At 47.1% G+C, this 18,861-nt stretch overlaps 1 protein-coding gene across 3 annotated transcripts in view; it reads left to right on the top strand.

The window, feature by feature from the left end:
• Positions 1 to 16,834, top strand: part of Hnrnpul1 (heterogeneous nuclear ribonucleoprotein U like 1) — a 34,336-nt gene extending 17,502 nt beyond the window's left edge. For all 3 annotated transcript variants that reach the window (XM_041654018.1, XM_041654017.1, XM_041654019.1), the window contains exons 8-15: positions 2,618 to 2,884; positions 4,525 to 4,647; positions 4,744 to 4,872; positions 10,834 to 11,002; positions 11,529 to 11,822; positions 12,976 to 13,265; positions 15,332 to 15,523; positions 15,987 to 16,834. In XM_041654018.1, coding sequence (XP_041509952.1) covers positions 2,618 to 2,884; positions 4,525 to 4,647; positions 4,744 to 4,872; positions 10,834 to 11,002; positions 11,529 to 11,822; positions 12,976 to 13,265; positions 15,332 to 15,523; positions 15,987 to 16,103 — 1,581 coding nt within the window. In that variant the 3' untranslated portion in view covers positions 16,104 to 16,834. The remainder of the gene's footprint in view (positions 1 to 2,617; positions 2,885 to 4,524; positions 4,648 to 4,743; positions 4,873 to 10,833; positions 11,003 to 11,528; positions 11,823 to 12,975; positions 13,266 to 15,331; positions 15,524 to 15,986) is intronic.
• The last annotated feature ends 2,027 nt before the right edge of the window (positions 16,835 to 18,861 follow it).

Here is an 18,861-nt window from a genome sequence, read left to right as displayed (position 1 = left end):
CCTAGTTTAAAATTTTCAGGAGAGTTTTGTTTTGTTTTTAATTTTGTGTATATGAGTGTTTTACACACTGTGTATGTGCCTAGTATCCCTGGAGGCTGGAAGATGGTAACCTGGAACTAGAGTCACAGGTGTTTGTAAACTGCTGCCTGGGTGCTGGGAGTTAAACCTGTTCTTTGCAAGAATAGCAAGTGCTCTTAACCACTGAGCCGTCTTTCTGGGCCCAAATTTATTTTATTTTGTATATATGGATGTTTTGCCTGTATGTATAACTGTGCACCATTTACATGCGGTGCCTATGGAGGCCAGAAGAGGGCATCAGATCCTCTTGAACTGGAGCTAAAGTCAGTTTGTAGCTGTCATGTAAGTACAGGGAATTAAACCCAAGTTGCCCATGTCTTCTTCTGCAAGAGCACCGTGAATACTTTTTTCGGGACAGGGTCACACTTTGTATGTAGCCCTGGCTAGTCTGGAACTCACTGAAGAGCAGGTTGGCCTCAAACTCACAGAAATCCACTACCCTCTGCCTTCCAAGAGCTGAGATTAAAGGCTTGCACCACCAAATCTAGTCTGGTTTTTGAGACATGATCTCAAGCTCACTTGAATTCCTGTTCCTCCCTCTACTTCCCAATTACAGGGATTGCAGATGTAAGCCACTGTACCAGCAAGGAGCCGTCTCTTAAAAAGTTCACACCCATTCTTTCCTTGAGCATCTTTCTCTCCCATTAACATTCATACTTAACCCTGTATTTAAACTTTTTTTTGTAAGATCCAATTCTGTTTAAGGAAAGGTTCCACATACAATTCCCTTTTATTAGAAGATGTCATAACTTTAATGAGAGTTCATAACAGGGTGTTGAAAGGGAGTATAAAAATCAGGATCTGGGAAGCAGAGGGAACATGTTTGTATCAGATCTCTTGACAGAGAGAAAGAACAGAGCAGTGAATTTTCAAGTGAAGAATGAGCAGATGGTATATTTCAAGAGTAGAGTGCAGTACAGAGGTATGTCAGCAGGTACTTTTCATAACCCTGCCTTGGACAGGTGGCTATGTGGGTAGACCTGTTAGCTGTGGGTACTGGTTTCTTTGCACTGTGGTAGTTCTTCTCATAAAGGTGATGCCCTAGGTAGGCGACACTCAAATTATTCATTTGCATGCTAGAGCAAAGGTGACTGGGACCATCTGTCTCTGTAGAAGATACAGCAGACTACTGCAGGCAAGATTCCCTTAGGCTTGTGTTGGCCTGTCTGCCCGTCATGGTCATAACCTGTGGTGTGTAAGGAATTAGCAGACTTGGGGGATGCTGATAGAAAACTGGGAAACTCCTCAGAAAAAGGATACTTCACTGGTCCTTGAAGGGGAACTTAAGGTGGTCTCCTAATCTCAGAAAGAATACTACATCTTGTACCATTTTGTCAGAAACTAGAACTTATACTTGGCTTCAGTCTGCTGTCTCATCCTGAGTTTTGAAGCTTAATTGTAACCTCCTCCGTAGCGTCAGTGACCTTTCTGGAGCAGCTTTGGCTGGGCCGCTATACTTAAAGCAAGTCAGTGCTCTGCTCCACCACCAGCAGTGGTTCTGACCTCTAGAGGTAACTTGGAAAGCCTTTCACATCCTAAGGACGACTCCTCCCCCACAATTCCATCCCCAGCCCCTCACACCCACAATGCCCTTGTGCTTTAAATGCACTAGCTTACAATATTCTTGGGATGACTCTGTGTATTAAATACCACAGATATCCCTTTTCCCCATAGAGAAACAAGATAGAGTAATTAGCTTAAGGCCACAAAACAGGATCCACTGAGCTTCAGCAACTCAGTAGACAGTTGAATGAATCAGTCCTTCCCTGCATGTCTGAGATTACTTTTCTCTTGCCTTTTATGTGTCCCAGCAACAGGTCTGTATTCTTTTACCATGAGGTTTGTACTCATGGCTCGTTTCTGTCTATTGATCAAGACTTAACTTAAGTTCCCTCCAAGAAACCCATGAGTGGTTTTCTTGAATTACAATACTGAGTCTTTTCTTTGATTCTCCATTGGCCCCTGAATTCCATGGGATCTGGATCAGCACAGTCATGTACCAGGAAGAGTGTGTGAACTCTAGGAATGTGTATTAAACGAAGGAGAGGATTCATCTTTAGAGCTGGACTGAGCTGTTAAAATGCCTGCTCTGGCTTCTCTTATCTCTATTTGTATAGACTGCCCTGTCAGATTGGGAGACAAGGCAAGATAACCTTTGTCTTCATCTTTATCTTAGCCTAAGCATAAGACTCAGATATGTTACCAGCTTCAAGATCTTTGGTTAGGAGACAGTAAAGTATCTCTGAACTTTGCCTGGTACTGCCTAATGTGTGTGTGTATACCAAAGAAGAATGTACTGGGGTCCAGAAAAATGGTTGTTTTACTCCCTGCGTCGACTCTCCCATTTGTGAGCCCCAGTACCTTCAACTAAGAGTTTACAGTTAATATCCTAGCATTTGTTTGTGGTTTTGTTCTTAAGACAAGACCTCAGGTAGCCTAGACTGGTCTAAAATTCATGCCCCTCCTGCCTCAGCCTACTAGATACTGGGATTACAGATGTCTACCATCACACTGGTTTACCCTTGGCTTTCTCTCCTAGGACTTTGAATGTGGAAATGACGTGGAGCTTTCTTTTACTAAGAATGGCAAGTGGATGGGCATTGCCTTCCGAATCCAGAAAGAAGCATTAGGGGGTCAAGCCCTCTACCCTCATGTCCTGGTGAAGAACTGTGCTGTGGAGTTTAACTTTGGGCAGAGGGCAGAGCCCTACTGCTCCATTCTCCCAGGGTTCACTTTCATCCAGCATCTTCCCCTCAGTGAGCGGATCCGGGGCACCATTGGACCAAAGAGCAAAGCAGAGTGTGAGGTAAGTAGGGCCAGAAGAGCTGCACAGGGCAGAGGAGAGACACTGAGTAGCTTATATGTGCTGAAAGGGACAGATATTTGAATAAACTTGGTCCTCGCTCCTTAGGGTTGAGATTGGAGTTGCAAAGCAGTTTAAAGAGTGAGGTCCAAAGGGAAGTGACTTCACTACTCTTCAGCAAGACTTTGAATCTGGGAAAAGAGGCGTCCTCATAGCAGAATGGTGTAGGAGCATACTCTGTTACTAGTCTTCTCAGAGAGGGCTGAGCAATTCCACCTGCCCTCTCTGGGTTACAAATACCACAAGTGGCTCAAGTAGCTGGACCAATGACCTTTGTTCCTTTTTGTTTATTTTTTATGAGCTAGGGTCTCTGTAGCCATCCTCCTCCAGCCTCCCAGATGATGTAATTGTGATTTTGTATTTTCTTAAGAGATATATATCTTGGGACTGGAGAGATGGCTCAGCAGTTAGGAGCACTGACTATTTTTCCAGAGGACCCGAGTTCAATTCCCACCACCTACATGGCAGCTCACAGCTGCCTGCAACTCCAGTTCCAGGGTACCTGACACCTACATGCAGGCAAAACACCAATGCACATTAAGAAAAAAAAAGATACATATTATCATAAACAATTTTTATTTGTTTTAGAATATTAAGAAATGTATAGAAATCTTAAAAATTTCCCGTAATTGTACCGCTAACAAATAAATTTATCTGAAGATTTTGGTGTTTATCCTGTTTTTGATATTCTTAATTTATTTATTTTTTTTTTATATTTTATTATTTATTATGTATACAATATTCTCTTTGTGTGTATGCCTGCAAGCCAGAAGACTCCATTACAGATGGTTGTGAGCCACCATGTGGTTGCCGGGAATTGAACTCAGGACCTTTGGAAGAGCAGGCAACGCTCTTAACCTCTGAGCCATCTCTCCAGCCCGATATTCTTAATTTATAACAGATCTCGTGACAGGCAATTTGCTGTCCTGTCCTTTTACATACTTTATGATCTATGTCCCATTGCATGAAAATCTCCCTTTATACATCTTTTTTCTGACAGTCTTGCTGTGTTGCCCAGGTTGATCTCAAAACTCCTGGACTCTGTCATCTTCCTTCTTCAGCCTCCCCGGTAGCTGGGACTATAGGTGTGCACCACCACACCTGACTATAAACATTCTAGTTGTCCCAGAGAAGACTCATTAATTACCCTTATCCTGCATTTAGGTTACATGTAGTGTTTGTTGAATTCAAAAGATGATGATTAAATGGAATCCATGACCTGTGGGCACAACTCAGTTCCCATTTTCAAACTCTTGAGATTGTACAATTTTCTCATACCTATCCATAGTTCAGGGTCATGGTTTTCTCCTGCCAGAGTCTAGGAAAAGTCATCATTCTATAACCTCTGTTGGTGGGATGTGACATAGTTCTTACCTATCCCAGACCCTAGACTCAGAAGCTAACAAGCCTTGTCTTTGACTCCCAACAGCAGCACTGAGATAGATGCTATTGCTTCCATTTTCCAGAGGCTACCAGGAGGTCAGAATCATCATCATGGGCACCATCAAGCCAGGGTGGCACTATGTCACCATGCTACATGCTGCTGCTGTTTCACAGCACCCTTCCCTGTCCTATTCTTGTAGATTCTGATGATGGTGGGCCTGCCTGCTGCCGGAAAGACCACATGGGCCATCAAACATGCAGCCTCCAACCCTTCTAAGAAGTACAACATTCTAGGTACCAATGCCATCATGGATAAGATGCGGGTAAGGATAACCTGTGGATCACTTTACCCACCTCCCAGCTTTTGGGAGCTGTCCAGTACCTCGGCTCACTTGCCTTTCATTACCTCTTGCCCACAGGTGATGGGTCTACGTCGGCAGCGAAACTATGCTGGCCGCTGGGATGTCCTGATCCAGCAGGCCACTCAGTGCCTCAACCGTCTCATTCAGATTGCTGCCCGAAAGAAACGCAACTACATCCTAGATCAGGTACTTGTGACCAGCAGTGCTTGGGAGGGAAGGAGCCTACTCACTGCATGGGAATTCCCCTCCAGCCCTTTTTTCCTTTCTTCATAATGTTCTTTAGCAGCTGTGCTGGCCAGGGGTACACCATACGTGAGAATAGCTATAGACCCTTCACATTGCTTTCTAAGCCCTGTCTGGTGGGATTTGGTACCACAACCCAGACCTACTGGCTAACTGATTCATTCTTAGACAAGAGTCACATAGTCAAATGAAAGTGGCATTTGTTGTTGTTGTTAATGTATGTAGGTGTTTTGCCTGCATGTGTTTTAATATGCTACATGCATGCCTGGTTCCACACAGGCCAGAAGAGGTATCAGAGCCCTGGAACTGGAATTACAGACAATTGTGAGCTGTCATGTGGGTGCTGGGAGTCAACCCAGGTCTTCTGGAAAAGCAGACAGTGATCTTAACCACTGAGCCATTTCTCCAGCCATTTCCCCAAGAGGCAAAGATTTTTTTAAGCCTCACAGGCTGGACTTGAACCCCAACTCTGTTATTTGTTAGCTCTGCATTTGTGAGCCGCCAACCTTATGTGAATCTTGGCGTTGTAGTTTGTAAAATGGAGAGCCTAATGGTGCCACACCTCCACAGCACCTAGCTCAGCAACTACGTGCTCTGCAGAGTAGGGGTGGTCTAGCTGCTGGGCATGTTTTTATGAGTGGGGAGCACATATTTAACTCATTGTATTCTATCTACATTTCAGTTAAGGGTGGGGTTTGGTCACTTTTGACTTGGATTAAAAACATGCATGGTTTTAGCATTGTCAAAAGAACAAGTAGCCTTAAATAGCTTCAAATCCCTATCTAATGAGTTTCATATGTTTGTTGCCTACGCAACATTGTGCTTGACATTTGTCATGTAGGCTCCATGGGGTAGCAGCAGAGGTGTTTATTTGCTTTTCTCTGGATCTATAGTTAAACCTTACATTCATGCTTTCTTAACCTTTAAATGTACACTTTTAATCCCAACACTTGGGAAGCAGGCAGATCTCCGTGAGTTCAAGGACAGCCAGGGCTGCACAGAGAAAAGGGAACCTAAAAATAAGCAAGGAGGTCACCCTGTAAGGCCCACTGTGTACTCTAGCTAAAGTGCCTCTTCTTTGCACTGGGAATATAATCTAGGACCTTACAAATGCTGGGCAAGTGTTCTCCAATCAAACTGTATCTTCATCCCTCCCCAGCTCACTTTGCCCTATTCTCCTTGTTAAAGTATTTTGGGATTTTTAGTCTGTCTGTGCCCAACTGGACTTATTGTTCTGAGAGGCCACACAGTGATGTTAATACCCTAAGGGTCCTCTTTTAGGGTCCCCAGAAAGAATTCCTTGTCTGTCTATCTTTTTCTCATTTCTCTGGTCAGATTTGCACACTCACCACACTCTATGTCATTTCTGTCCTGTAGTTCAGCCAGGTACCAAGTAGAGCTGAGTATTCAGCCTTTAACCTGGTGCTGGCTTGTTTGGAGCTCGAGTCAGACTTAGGACTGCGCCAGGTTGCCTATGGTTTTCAGCCTGCTGACCTCGCAGAAGGAATGCAGATCAGGCCATATGATCCAGGCCAACCATAAAGCAAAGCTCCTACCCTCCAAAGTAAAGAACACAGTTCTCTAGTTAGCCCAAGGCTGGATCCAGGGGCTGAAGCTCTAGGTCAGTGAGGCCAAGAAAGGGATTTAAAGCCAGTGGGTTTTTTCTTGTTTTAGCCTAAACTCTAAAAGTGTGTTCTAGAAAATTGAGATTACGTAAAAGGGAATGTTGTATGACTGTACGCTAAGGTTTAGAAGAGATGTCAGCTTTGCCCACACCATTATCTGTGGCTGTGAGGATTACGTTGATAATGCATAGCTGTCTTAAAGAAACTAGCACTGCATGCTGAGTCCCTGTATTCCCAGATTCTCGGCCTAAGTCATACTCCCTGCATTTAACTCTTCAGTACCTATTATATGTACCAGCTTCAGACGTGTTCATTCTTGGAAGAGAACTCAAACCTGTATAAGCCTGGTGAGACTGAATGGCCAAGATTCTACCTTTGCCAGGCCCCAACCTCTGCACTAGAAATGTATTTGATAGACATAGCTCTCATCCCATAATGATCTCAGCAGCTTCTTCAAATTATGTAGGTATCAGAGAGAAACATCTAGAACTTCAAAAATAGAGGTATTAATCCTAGCACCTAGGAGACTGGCATGCAGATCTCTGTAAGTTTGAGACCATCTTGGTCTACAGAGAGAATTCAGGCCAAGTCTGCCCAAAGAAACCGTGTCTTGGGGGCAAAAAAAATAGAGGTAAACTAGAGGAGAAACAAAGTCTCATAAAGGGGAGGAGCCTGCCCTAAACTTGGGCAGGATCTTGTACTGGTAACTTAACTTCCCAAGTAGCAGGATGCTGGGTAGTTGGATATGTAGTGGACCTAGAAAAAACCTGCAAGAAGGTCAGCCTGTGTAAAGAGAATGAAAGAGCGAAGCCTCGTCCTCAGTTCAGTGTGGTCATATGTGCAGGGGTGTGGGGTAAGGAATATGACTAAAAATGCCTGGCTACTGAAAGCCCCAGGAGGAGCAGGGAAGTCTTGTGGCTTCAGGTGGCCCTGTTATAGTTGGAAATCCACTAGAATGAGGTTTCTAACCTGTCCCTAGGCTATCAGAGGATAGCAGGAACTGTGTGTTCTAAGTGATAACGAAGTTGTTTTACCCATTTGGACTTGGGGGCTACAGTCTATGGGATCCTCCCAGGAGTATGTCAGGGCTTAGGCCAGGATGGGCAGTGGCCAGTCAGGACTGGATACAACCACGTTTCTGTCTTAGTCTCCCACTGACACTGTGGTTCTAGTTGAGCATGATGATACATACTATAGCCCCAACCCTCAGGAGATAGGAAGCCAGCCAAGACCACGTTGTGAGACCCTGATCCAAAATACAACAAAGAACTTGTGGTTCTAGGCCTGCTCTTGTCCCTGTTGGCAGGTACATTTTTTCTTGACACAAACCTAGGGCTAGAGTGGAGCCCCAAAGTAAACTGTGGCTTGTTAGCAGGCACTGAAGGGAAGTTTCTTTCCTCCACCCCCACTGTCCCTAGAGCCTCAAGCCTGCTCCATTCCTGGCAATTACATCAGTCCTCTTCCTATGTGTGTACACTTCCGTCCACTGGGATTCACCTTACTCAACCCAAAACAAGCTTTCTTTGCCAAACATAATCCTCTGGAACCCAGCCATGCTTCTGCTGCTGCCAGACTGGCCCTGTTGACTATGACAAAGAGCAGACAGATCAGACAGTGGGCCTTTGAAAGAACTCAGAATATCAGTAGAAGTCACCAGCTATATCTGCTGTGTCCTGAGGCCCTCAGTCTGTCCCACATCAGAACTAACCAAGCACCCTGTCTCAGAACCCCATCTCCCTTCTGCCCATTTGCCGAGGTTAGTTAGTCTGCTCTGGCTGCTCTTTTGGAGTTAGCTGACATCCTCCAGCATTTTGGAACTGGAGGAGCAAGAGCTGGGTAGTGAATCTCGGTCTGGAAAGGCTGACTTTGCTGTTATTCTTGTCTCCTAGCAACACCACAGAGCCCCCCAGAGACAGAGAGTGCAGGGCTCTGACCTCATTGTTTGCTTTGGTAACAGCCACCAGAACTTCATCCCTTTCCTCCAGGAAAGCTGAGCTTTGCATGGCTCCTCTTCCCTTCCTAAAGCCCAGGAAGCAGCAGGAGAGATAGGCTCTTAGACCTAGTCCAGAACAGGGTCCTCAGTACTTGAGTGCCCAAGGAGACGCCTTAGAGTCACACCTCATCCCAGACAAAGGCCAGCCACTGTGGGTGCAGTCTGCTCTGCCCTTATCTCCTATATTATAAGCTACAGAGATTGGCTCTTTCGTCAGGGTTACTTCTTTTGTCCCTTTGGAACTTTGACAGGGCAAGTGTGCCATCACGGACCTCCAGAATATGTTTTTCTTTGCCTTCCCAGGTCACAGGAATAAGAGCAGGATCACTTGTGGGCACCAGCAAATATTCTGGGCCACATTTGCCCTGATGCCCACCACCCATTTTGGCTTTTGAGTCAAGAGGAAACTTAATAATTTTGCTGAAAGAAGCCAAATGTTTCACATTTAGTGTAGGTACTGAAAAGGAGTACAATAGCAAGGACCTACCTTTACCCTGTAACTATAACCTGTGTCTTGAAATCATTTCTGACTCGAGGCTACAGTATGTAGGTGTCTGCCTTCCATCCATCACTGTGCTTTCAGGAAGTTCTGGGCGTAGGGAAGATTGTTCAGCCTGGCATGTAGGTTGGTCCAGGGAGCTCATTGGTTTAGAACCGGAGCAGCTGCACCCACAGCTTGGATCTGCCACTACTCTGTCATGGCACCCTAACCTCTGCCATCCTGAAAAAAGATCCCGTGTACCATCTCGTCCTCGGGTTGAGTTTATCCAGGTGTTTGCATTGGGAAGCCTCTCTGATCACTATTGGGCCCATGGGCATTGAGTTGAGATCCATCCTGTGCACTGACTTCCTTCCCTGCCACATGCCACAGAATCCTTTGCAGAGCCAGCAGGAGGGCCTTGTGATCCTCATCTCTCAGATGCAGTTTGAAGCTCAGGCTAATTAAGGGACTTGTCTACAGACTCACAAATTCTAAATGACACAGCTAAGATTTTGTCACGCAGCTTCTCCAAAGCCTGTGCTCTTTCTGTCTGCCTCACTGTTTTTCTACTTGGGAGACCACTACAGCTTACCCTTGCCCTTTGGTCTGGGTTGTTTCAAGTCAGCATCATGGTATAAATATCCACAGCACCCCACCCAGTGATGACTGTTATCAGTGGTGGCGCATATCTGTTGACATAAACTTACTCTATCTTCACAATAGTGAGCGTGAGGCTTTCATACTGTTTGCCAGAAATGGAGTAAATCCACAGCCAATGATTTTACAGAGTAGCAGGCTGAAGGTCTAACAAAGGGCCAGGCTCTGCCAAGTCATACCTCTCTTTGAGGCTTTTCCTGCCTGATAGCTGCCACTCAGACTTTGTCCTGCTCTCTGTTCATGTTTCCCAGCCTGGCAGAGGGATTGACTGGCACATGGCAGGTGTTGGTCACTGGATGTTGTTATTGCTGCTCCCAGGAGCCAGCTGCACCTTGGAAAAGCACAGACTGTCACTCTGTTGGTCTTCTTGGGTAGACTTGTGGGTAAGACCAATGGGTGAGAGGACCAGAGGAGAAGATTTAAGGTGTTGAGAGGAACAGTTTACACAGTGTCAGAAAGACTGGTGGGTTATGTTCTTTCCATTGATGAACTGTTTAAAGGAAAAAATACTGGACGGCATGGTAATGCACACCTTTAATCCTAGCACTTGGGAGGCAAAGACAGGTGGATCTCTTGTGAGTTCAAGGCTGGCCTGGTCTACATAATGAGTTCCAGGACAACCAGGGCTACATGCTAGACTTTGTCTCACAAAACCAAAAAACAACAATAACAACAAAAGTTTCAAACTGTAATGTAATCTTGGCACTCAGGCTGAGGCAGGAGGCTTATGAGTTCAGAAGAATGCGCGCAGTGGAATGCCTGTTCATATTAAGCAAATAAAAGTAGTTCTGCAAGTGTATATTCGAAATCCAGTGTTATCTCTGGGAAGCATGACCGATGTTGAGTGGTTGGAGAGGTTTTTGCCTTAAGCTGTGTACCTTGTATGGTGAATATTTTACCGCAAGCACATAATCCTTTGAGAACAGGGGAAGAATTTGTGACCTGCAGTGCTGGTAACGAGTAGTATCAACAAGGAAAGCCCCGCTATTAGGAGTCAACCTCTTTGTGTTTTCTAAGTCAGTTCATTTGGGACATGGGTCTGTTTCCTGAGTCTCAGCTGGGAAGGTCCCTAGCACACCTTTCTCGGCACTGCCCTACAGCAGAGATGGCTCTGAAGATCCCATTTGTCACCTCTTACCTACCCTTAGACAAACGTTTATGGGTCAGCCCAGAGACGGAAAATGAGACCATTTGAAGGCTTCCAGCGGAAAGCTATTGTAATCTGTCCAACTGATGAGGACCTAAAAGACCGCACAATAAAGAGAACTGACGAAGAAGGGAAAGATGTCCCAGATCATGCGGTCTTAGAAATGAAAGGTAGGAAACAAGTGGCTCCTGACATCTCAAGAGAAGGGCCTCTTTATGGGCACCACCACAGCTACCCCCCAGCTCCTGACAATTCCCTCTGTGGTCTCTTTGTTTCTGTTTTGTCTCTCCCACCACCCACATATGAGGGAATAGGCTCCTGGTCTCAGTCTGGGGAAGAGCTTTCCAGATAGATGGGGATGGCTGTCATGAGGGAAAGTATATGTAGAGCCCAAGCCAAAAGGCCTGCACCATCTCCCGCCTCTGGCAACCACCAGTTTGCTTCACAGTGGGAGAAAGGGATGTGGCTGCACTTGCCACCTTGGCTCCCTTAGGTGAGACTGGAGAAACCCAAAGTCCTCTCTGGTAAAGGGAGAGAGAAAGAGTCTAGGTTATCCCCTGCCAGTGTTCACACCAAACAATTGGGGGGGTCTCATCTGTTGACTACTGCATTCCTTCAGCCTTCCTGCTCTAGCAGAGGGTGAGGAGGGCCAGGTGTCAGAAGGTGCTGACCTGCTCCCCGTTTACTTCCTCCTAGCCAACTTCACTTTGCCCGATGTTGGGGACTTTCTGGATGAGGTTCTATTTATCGAGCTCCAGCGAGAGGAAGCAGACAAGCTGGTGAGGCAGTACAATGAGGAAGGGCGCAAGGCCGGCCCACCCCCAGAAAAGCGCTTTGACAACAGAGGTGGTGGCTTCCGAGGCCGTGGGGGTGGCGGAGGCTTCCAGCGTTACGACAACCGAGGTCCCCCTGGAGGCAACCGAGGAGGCTTTCAGAACCGGGGAGGAGGTGGCGGTGGAGGTAGTGGTGGAGGAGGCAACTACCGAGGAGGTGAGCCATTTACTTCCATCAGCCTTTCGTCCCAAGGCCAGGCTGTAGGGGAGAGCTGTCAAGAGTCAGTATTCTATAACCTCAGGAACCTTTCCACTGCCCAGCCTCCCAACCACACTGCTTCTGAAGCCCTTGGCCCATTTGCACACAACAGTGCTAACTCTTTGTTGGTCTTCCTTGTCTGATCATATGTTCCTCTGAGGGATCTTGGGTTCCATCTCTAGATCTGACAAAGGACAAATATTAGAACTGATTTTTGGTTTAAAGTGTGATCCTAAGTTAATAAACATGGGACTGCAGAGATGGCCCAGCAGTTTCCAGGGGGCTCAAGTGTGCTTCTCAGCAACCACATTGAGCTGCTCACAACTGCCTATAACTCCAGCTCCAGGTACCCATTCCCCTCTTCTGACCTCTGTATGTACCAGCCACATATGGCACATACACATAAAATAAAATGTGTCTTTGAAACAAACACACAAACAAAGCAAGCATGTCCTAGAACCTACTTCAGGCCCCAAGTTAACCTTCATGTATACAAGGGAGTACCTCAGGAAGGCCCTACCAAGCCTGTTTTTTTGTGTGTTTGGGGGTTCAGGTCCAAAAAAAAAAAAAAACAGTTGTACAAAGGTTCAGGAGAGGCCACTTGGCCCAACCTGTTGAGGACTTCTATTAGGACTACATCTGGCTTGTGTAGCATCCTTCCTAAACATCCTTTCCAGTTTGCTGAACAGCTGTGTTAGAGTTGGACACACCCAAAATAATCTGCCTTGTCAGCTACAGTCCAGTGCAAGATAGAGACCTGTCTGCAAATGACTCTAGGTGTTGTGCCAGGGCAAGGACAAGAAGTGTGCCAAGGCCTGGGGCAAGCTCAAATGGGTCACCTATATTTGCTTGCTTTATTGAGCTCAACCTTGGGCATAGCCATGCTGAGGCCTCTTATTACATGTGATTTTTTCTTCCTTTTTTAAAAAATGTATTTTATGTACATTAGCGTTTTGCTCACATGTATGTCTGTGTGAGGATATCAGATTTTGGAGTTAAAGACAGCTGTGAGCTGATGTATGGGTGCTGAGAATTGGGTCCTCTTGAAGAAGTCAGTGCTCTTATCCACTCAGCCACCTCTCCAGCCCTTACATGTGATTTTTCAATGCAGGTTTCAACCGCAGCGGAGGCGGTGGCTACAACCAAAACCGCTGGGGTAATAACAACCGGGATAACAACAACTCCAACAACCGAGGCAGCTATAACCGGGCTCCCCAGCAACAGCCACCACCACAGCAGCCGCCACCACCACAACCACCACCACAGCAGCCGCCGCCACCACCCAGCTACAGCCCTGCTCGGAACCCCCCAGGGGCCAGCAGCTACAACAAAAACAGCAACATCCCTGGCTCTAGTGCCAATACCAGCACCCCCACAGTGAGCAGCTACAGCCCTCCACAGGTGAGGTTATGTGTGTGTATTTGTACACATCACTTGTGTAGATATGGGGCAGGCCTGCCACAGGTCTACACTCTTCCCTGCAGCCTGCCCCCCCCTTTTTTTGCAGCTACTCACTAGACATGGCACATACACGCATACACACACACCAGCGCAGGAGGTAGCTGCAAGCATTGGCTCCCATGAGCAAGGTCATGTCACAGGCCTCACTGGGTCTGTAAGAAAACACTCAGTGAAGTCACCTCTTGTCCATCATGGGAGGCCAGGGGCCCAAGATGGTTGAGAACCTTGCCCCTGAGCAGTTCCAGGTCCTGTTCCAGTTCTTAGAAAGCCGGTGTTTGGGCTCTTTTGTGAACCAGAGCAGTCTCTTTTATTTCACAGCCGTTTCATGAGGACATTTTACATGCCAGGGAGTAGCTGGTAGCAGCTGCCAGGAGATAAATGATTGCTTCCTAGATGCCATCTAGCCATTCCTAAGAGTTTGGCAAGACTAAATTCAAAGCCTAGCCTCCCATGAGCCTGGCTTTGTGCTCTTGGACAGATACTTGACCCCTCTGGTCTTTGTGTTCCCCATAAAGGACCAGAAACATGACTAGAACTCACTTAAGAAGGTCCTGTGATGTGAACACTCCTACAGCTTAATTGAAGCTCTAGGACTGGGCATACCTGGGCTAGTCATTTTAAATTAACCTTGGCCCAACAACCTCACTGAGACTTACTTTTTAAGATTTATTATGCCAGGCAGCGGTGGCACATGCCTTTAATCCCAGCACTCAGTTTGAGGCCTACCTGGTCTACAGAGTAAGTTCCAGGACAGCCAGAACTGTTATATAGAGAAACCTTGTCTCAGAAAACAAAAACAGTTAACTATTATTTAAGTTAGTTGTATATACCTGAGTGTTTGCTTGTGTGTGTGTGTGTGTACATACATATCTGTACACCGCAAGTGTGCTGTGTATACGGAGGATAGAAAAGAATGTTTGGTTCCTTGAAACCTGAGTTACAGGTAGTTGTGAGTCACTGTGTGGGTACTGGAAACCAAACCTGGGTCATCGACAAGAACATCTGCTGTTCTTAACCACTGAGCCAACTCTGTATGATAGAGCTAATGGAAAGGATGCCAGAATTGCTAAGGAGACTGAATGAGTTAATGATCCATCCATCCTGTACATGAGAAGTTCTTCGTCTTAGGGATTCTGTTGGTGTGAAAAGACACCATGACCGCAGCAACTCTTTTGTTTTTTGGTTTTTTGGTTTTTTTTTTTTTTTTTTTTTTTTGATTTTTCGAGACAGGGTTTCTTCGTAGCTTTTGGTTCCTGTCCTGGAACTAGCTCTTGTAGACCAGGCTGGCCTCGAACTCACAGAGATCCACCTGCCTCTGCCTCCCAAGTGCTGGAATTAAAGGCGTGCGCCACCACCGCCTGGCTCACAGCAACTCTTATAAGGAAACATTTAATTGAAGTGGCAGCTTACTGTTTAAAAGATTCAGTCCATTATCATCTTGGTGGGGAACATGGCAGTGTGCAGGCAGACATGGTGCTGGAGAAGATGAGGGTGCTATATCTTGCAGGCAAGAGGAACTAGACTGTCATACTGGGCTGGTATCCTGAGCATAGGAAACCTTAAAGCCCTCCCCCACAGTGACACACTTCCACCAACAAGACCATACCTACTGCTAGCAAGTCACACCTCTCAATAGTGCCACTTCCTGTGAGATTGTTGGGTAGAATTACATTCAAACTGCCCCACTCTTGATAACTTGTCACTACTGCACTTCTCAGCAAACCTCATGGAGTCCACTGCCACCATTCAGCACTGAGCGCCTAGCGCTTTGTGCACACAAGCTTGTTGAAGGTCTCCGACGGGCCAGCGCACAGTGGCTGTGCTGAGATGTTTCTGTAGACTGAAGCAGGTTTAGAGTGCCACATGTCTTGCTGCCCTTGGGTCTCAGAGCTCAGGTCTAGGATCTGCTGCTTCCCAGACCATTAGCACAGTTGCCTCTGTTGGGGAAGCTGCCTCGGTACCTGTGTGTGCTGCCTCTCATGGAACTTTTGTCTTTCTCTACTCAGCCTAGTTACAGCCAGCCACCCTACAACCAAGGAGGCTACACCCAGGGCTACACAGCCCCACCGCCTCCGCCTCCGCCACCACCTGCCTACAACTATGGGAGCTATGGCCCCTACAATCCTGCCCCCTACACCCCACCACCACCCCCCACTGCCCAGACCTACCCTCAGCCCAGCTATAACCAGTATCAGCAGGTAAGTACAAGATGGGCCTCCCAGTGAGGCTTCTGGGAGCACTCTTGGATGTGTATTCAGACATGATTTTCTGCCTATTCCTGAAATATGGGTAGCTGCTTTGCCTCAAGCTAGTGTTCAAGGGCCTTTGGTCTTTGCTGGCTAGTAACTGGTGTGTAGCCACTGGCCCCTTGTGCAGGAAGCTGACCTGACTCAGCTGAGTCCGGCTTTGGCACCATAGCCAGGGGTGCCAAATGCTAATCCAAGTTGGTGCTGGGGCCACCACATCTGCAAAGGACAGCCAATAAGCCAGGAGACCACGCCTGCATTCCCTGATTGTTTATGTGACATCAGCTCAACACTTATTTCCAAAGCACTTTGCTTTCTGTCAAAGGGCTCATGTGTGGAGGGTGGACCATGAGAGGAGCGAAGGGACAGTCTGGAGTGGTGGGGAGATAACCTGGTATTCTTGCTCTCTCCCCAGTATGCCCAGCAGTGGAGCCAGTACTATCAGAACCAGAGCCAGTGGCCGCCGTACTACGGGAACTATGACTATGGAGGATACTCGGGCAGCACACAGGGGGGCACAAGCACACAGTAGCAGGTGCTGGAGCCTCCAGAGGCCCATGCCAGCTGCTTCTACTAGCGCCTGCCTTGGCCCCTCCACCCCTCTGAGTCCTGTGGTGCTGGGGACAGAGTTATCCCAGGGCTTGCCTCCCTCTAGCCCATATCTTCCAGAGGGCCTCTCCCTTCAAACAGGAACAGTGATTTTTTTTCTTTTATCTTTGTCCCCTCTACCTTTTCTCCCTGCCTTTTTGACTACAGAAGCCTCTCCTTTGATTACCCAGCGAGGCCGCAGTGACTTGGGGAGACCCTGCCCATCTGCCCCTCCCCACCCTGCTTTAGCCCCTTGGCTTCCCAGACTCATGCAGTTGGTTGTAAATTCTTCCAGGAGCTGTTTTAATGTCTACTTTTCAGGATTTAAAAAAAAAAATTCAAAAACTTTAATAAAAAAAAAAGTTTAAGAAGCAAATGTAGAGGAAGGAAGCAGTGACATATTTTTTGGTAATTATGCTTTTTTTAATTTTTAGAATTTGTCTGTTTTTACTGTGGGTCAGCCATTGATACTTCATCAAATAACTATTTCTTTGCTGAGTTCAGGTAACCGAGGAAGAGCCACGCCCTCGAAACAACAAAATCACCTTTACCTAACTTTTTGTATGATGTCTCAGTTCCCCATAACTTTGCACACAAGTGTCTGTTCTGTTGGATTGTAACTGCTTTTTGTATTTGGAGAGAGTGTGACTATTGAACTTGAAACCTTTTACTCCAGGAGTCTTGGTAGTTTCTGGTGGGCTTAAGTGGGTGAGAGGGTGAAGGGAAGGTGGGGGTGGGGCCTGCTTCCCTTTAACCCTAAAGTTCCTCCACCACCTCCTCCCTTGCTCTTCCAGGTGCCAGACCTCCAAAGTTTTACAGTGGTCCCTTTGATTATTCTCACCTTCTTTACCCATATGTTTTAATCGGATTTTAACAAACTGCACTTATTAAGAAATGTTTTACCCTGTTTTGTTTTACCTTATTCAATAAATGACATGGCACCTCCTATCAGGAAGGAAGCAGGGTTGACACCCTGACGTGTTGGCTGCAGTTGGCCTTTAATTGGGATGGGAGGCTTTCAAAGGGGAGCGCTTCACTCATTCATTTAAACAAAATGGTTCTCTACCTCGCCACCCACATGTTCTTCGGACAGGGGACAGACAGGTGGGACCTGTAGGGAAGAGACCAGTCTGGTTTGGAGCCATCCCTAGGTTTGTTGCCCACCCACATCCCTTGAGCCTGGCCAGGGTGCTACTCTTCTGGCTTGTACTGCCTCCCATATAAGCATTGACTGCCTGCTGTTGCCATCCTGGATAGCGTTAGGGACCTTGAGCAACTGCAGAGATGGTTCTAGTCCCTGTTCTTGAGGTTCCCCCTCTAGGGGATACATATTTGTAACTAGTGACAGCCCCAAGGGTTTAGAGAGACAGAGAGAGACACCCTGGAGTAATGGAAAGAGGGCTCTCTGGAGAAGAAAATGCAACATGACTCTAGCCCACCTGCTTCATTGTGCAGCTTCCTAGCTTCCTGTGCAGGCTGTGTGATTCACATCGACATGGTGTACACAACTCAGCCCTACTCCCTTGGAGGAACTGGGGAACCTTGTGAAGGGGCACAACTTACCAGAAGAGCTAGGGACATGCATCCCAGTTCCCTTGAGGTTTGCAGTTATGTAAGTTAATTCCCTGGACAGCTTAGACCCTGTCTCCAAAAGTGAGGGCTAATGCATATTGTTCACAGTGCACCAACAGGACCAAACATCAGGAGGGAAGCTGAGAAGTTGGAGGGTCTGAGGAGGGACCATGTCTGCTTAAAAGGCACTTGTCAGCTTGGAGGCAAGGAGGGGTGGGTCCTACTGTCTCTAGTCTGACAAGTCCTGCTCTTGGTAGGCGAGTGCTGAGCAGCAGTGCCCTCTGCTGACCACTACTGATAATGCAGCTGAGTAGTCACCACGCTTGGGGATGCAATCTAGTTCTTCCTCTTCCACTGTTTCTGAATTAATCACCACCTTCCTCACAGTGCTCACCAGTTCCTTTCCTTGCTTCCCTTCCTCAAACCCTATAGGCTCCAACAGTTTGTTAGAGCTAGGAAGCCCTGCCTGACCTGGCACTGAGGACCATGGCCTCACCAAGGTCTTGCTGTGTAGCCCTGGGAGGCCCGGAACTCACTAATGATCAGGCTGGCTCAAACCTTAAGTGATTTCCCGGCCTCTGCCTCCTGAGTACTGTATGCCCTGACCATAGTAAGCCATTCCAACATCTAGTACTACCCATGCCAGCCAAACTGCCCCAAATACTTCTTGACTTTTTTTATCCCTTCAGCTCTTATCTGGGGTCTGTATCTCTACCTACACCTACCCTGTGGTGGGCAGGTCCCTCCCCTTCCCACAGCCCTCACACCTGCAGGTTTCCTCCTTATTTAGAAACACAAAGGTCCTTTCCCTGATTTCATCACATGCCAGCCAGCCACAGGCTGAATGTGATGACAGAAGGGAGTCAAACCACGGAGGTGGGTGAGATGGCTCAGCCGTCAAAGATGCTTGCTGGGTAGCAGGGTGGTGCTGTACGCCTTTAATTCCAGCACTCAGGAGGCAGACTGGGTCTACATAGAGAAACCTTGTCTCGAAGTGTAAACAAAAAGCTTGCTGGCAGTCTTGACTGAGTTCTGTCCCCGAACCCACTCCCATAAATTGTCCTTTGATCACATATGCATGCATTATTTTTAAATTAAAAAGCATAGTCGAGTCTCCAGGTCCTGGAGGG

The sequence above is a fragment of the Microtus oregoni genome, unplaced genomic scaffold (genome assembly GCF_018167655.1).
Source record: "Microtus oregoni isolate MIOR12 unplaced genomic scaffold, Mior012 000006F_ref0000085, whole genome shotgun sequence".
NCBI lineage: Eukaryota > Metazoa > Chordata > Mammalia > Rodentia > Cricetidae > Microtus > Microtus oregoni.
The sequence above is the reverse complement of the archived record's forward strand: the minus strand, read 5'-3'. Positions and strand labels throughout refer to the sequence as shown.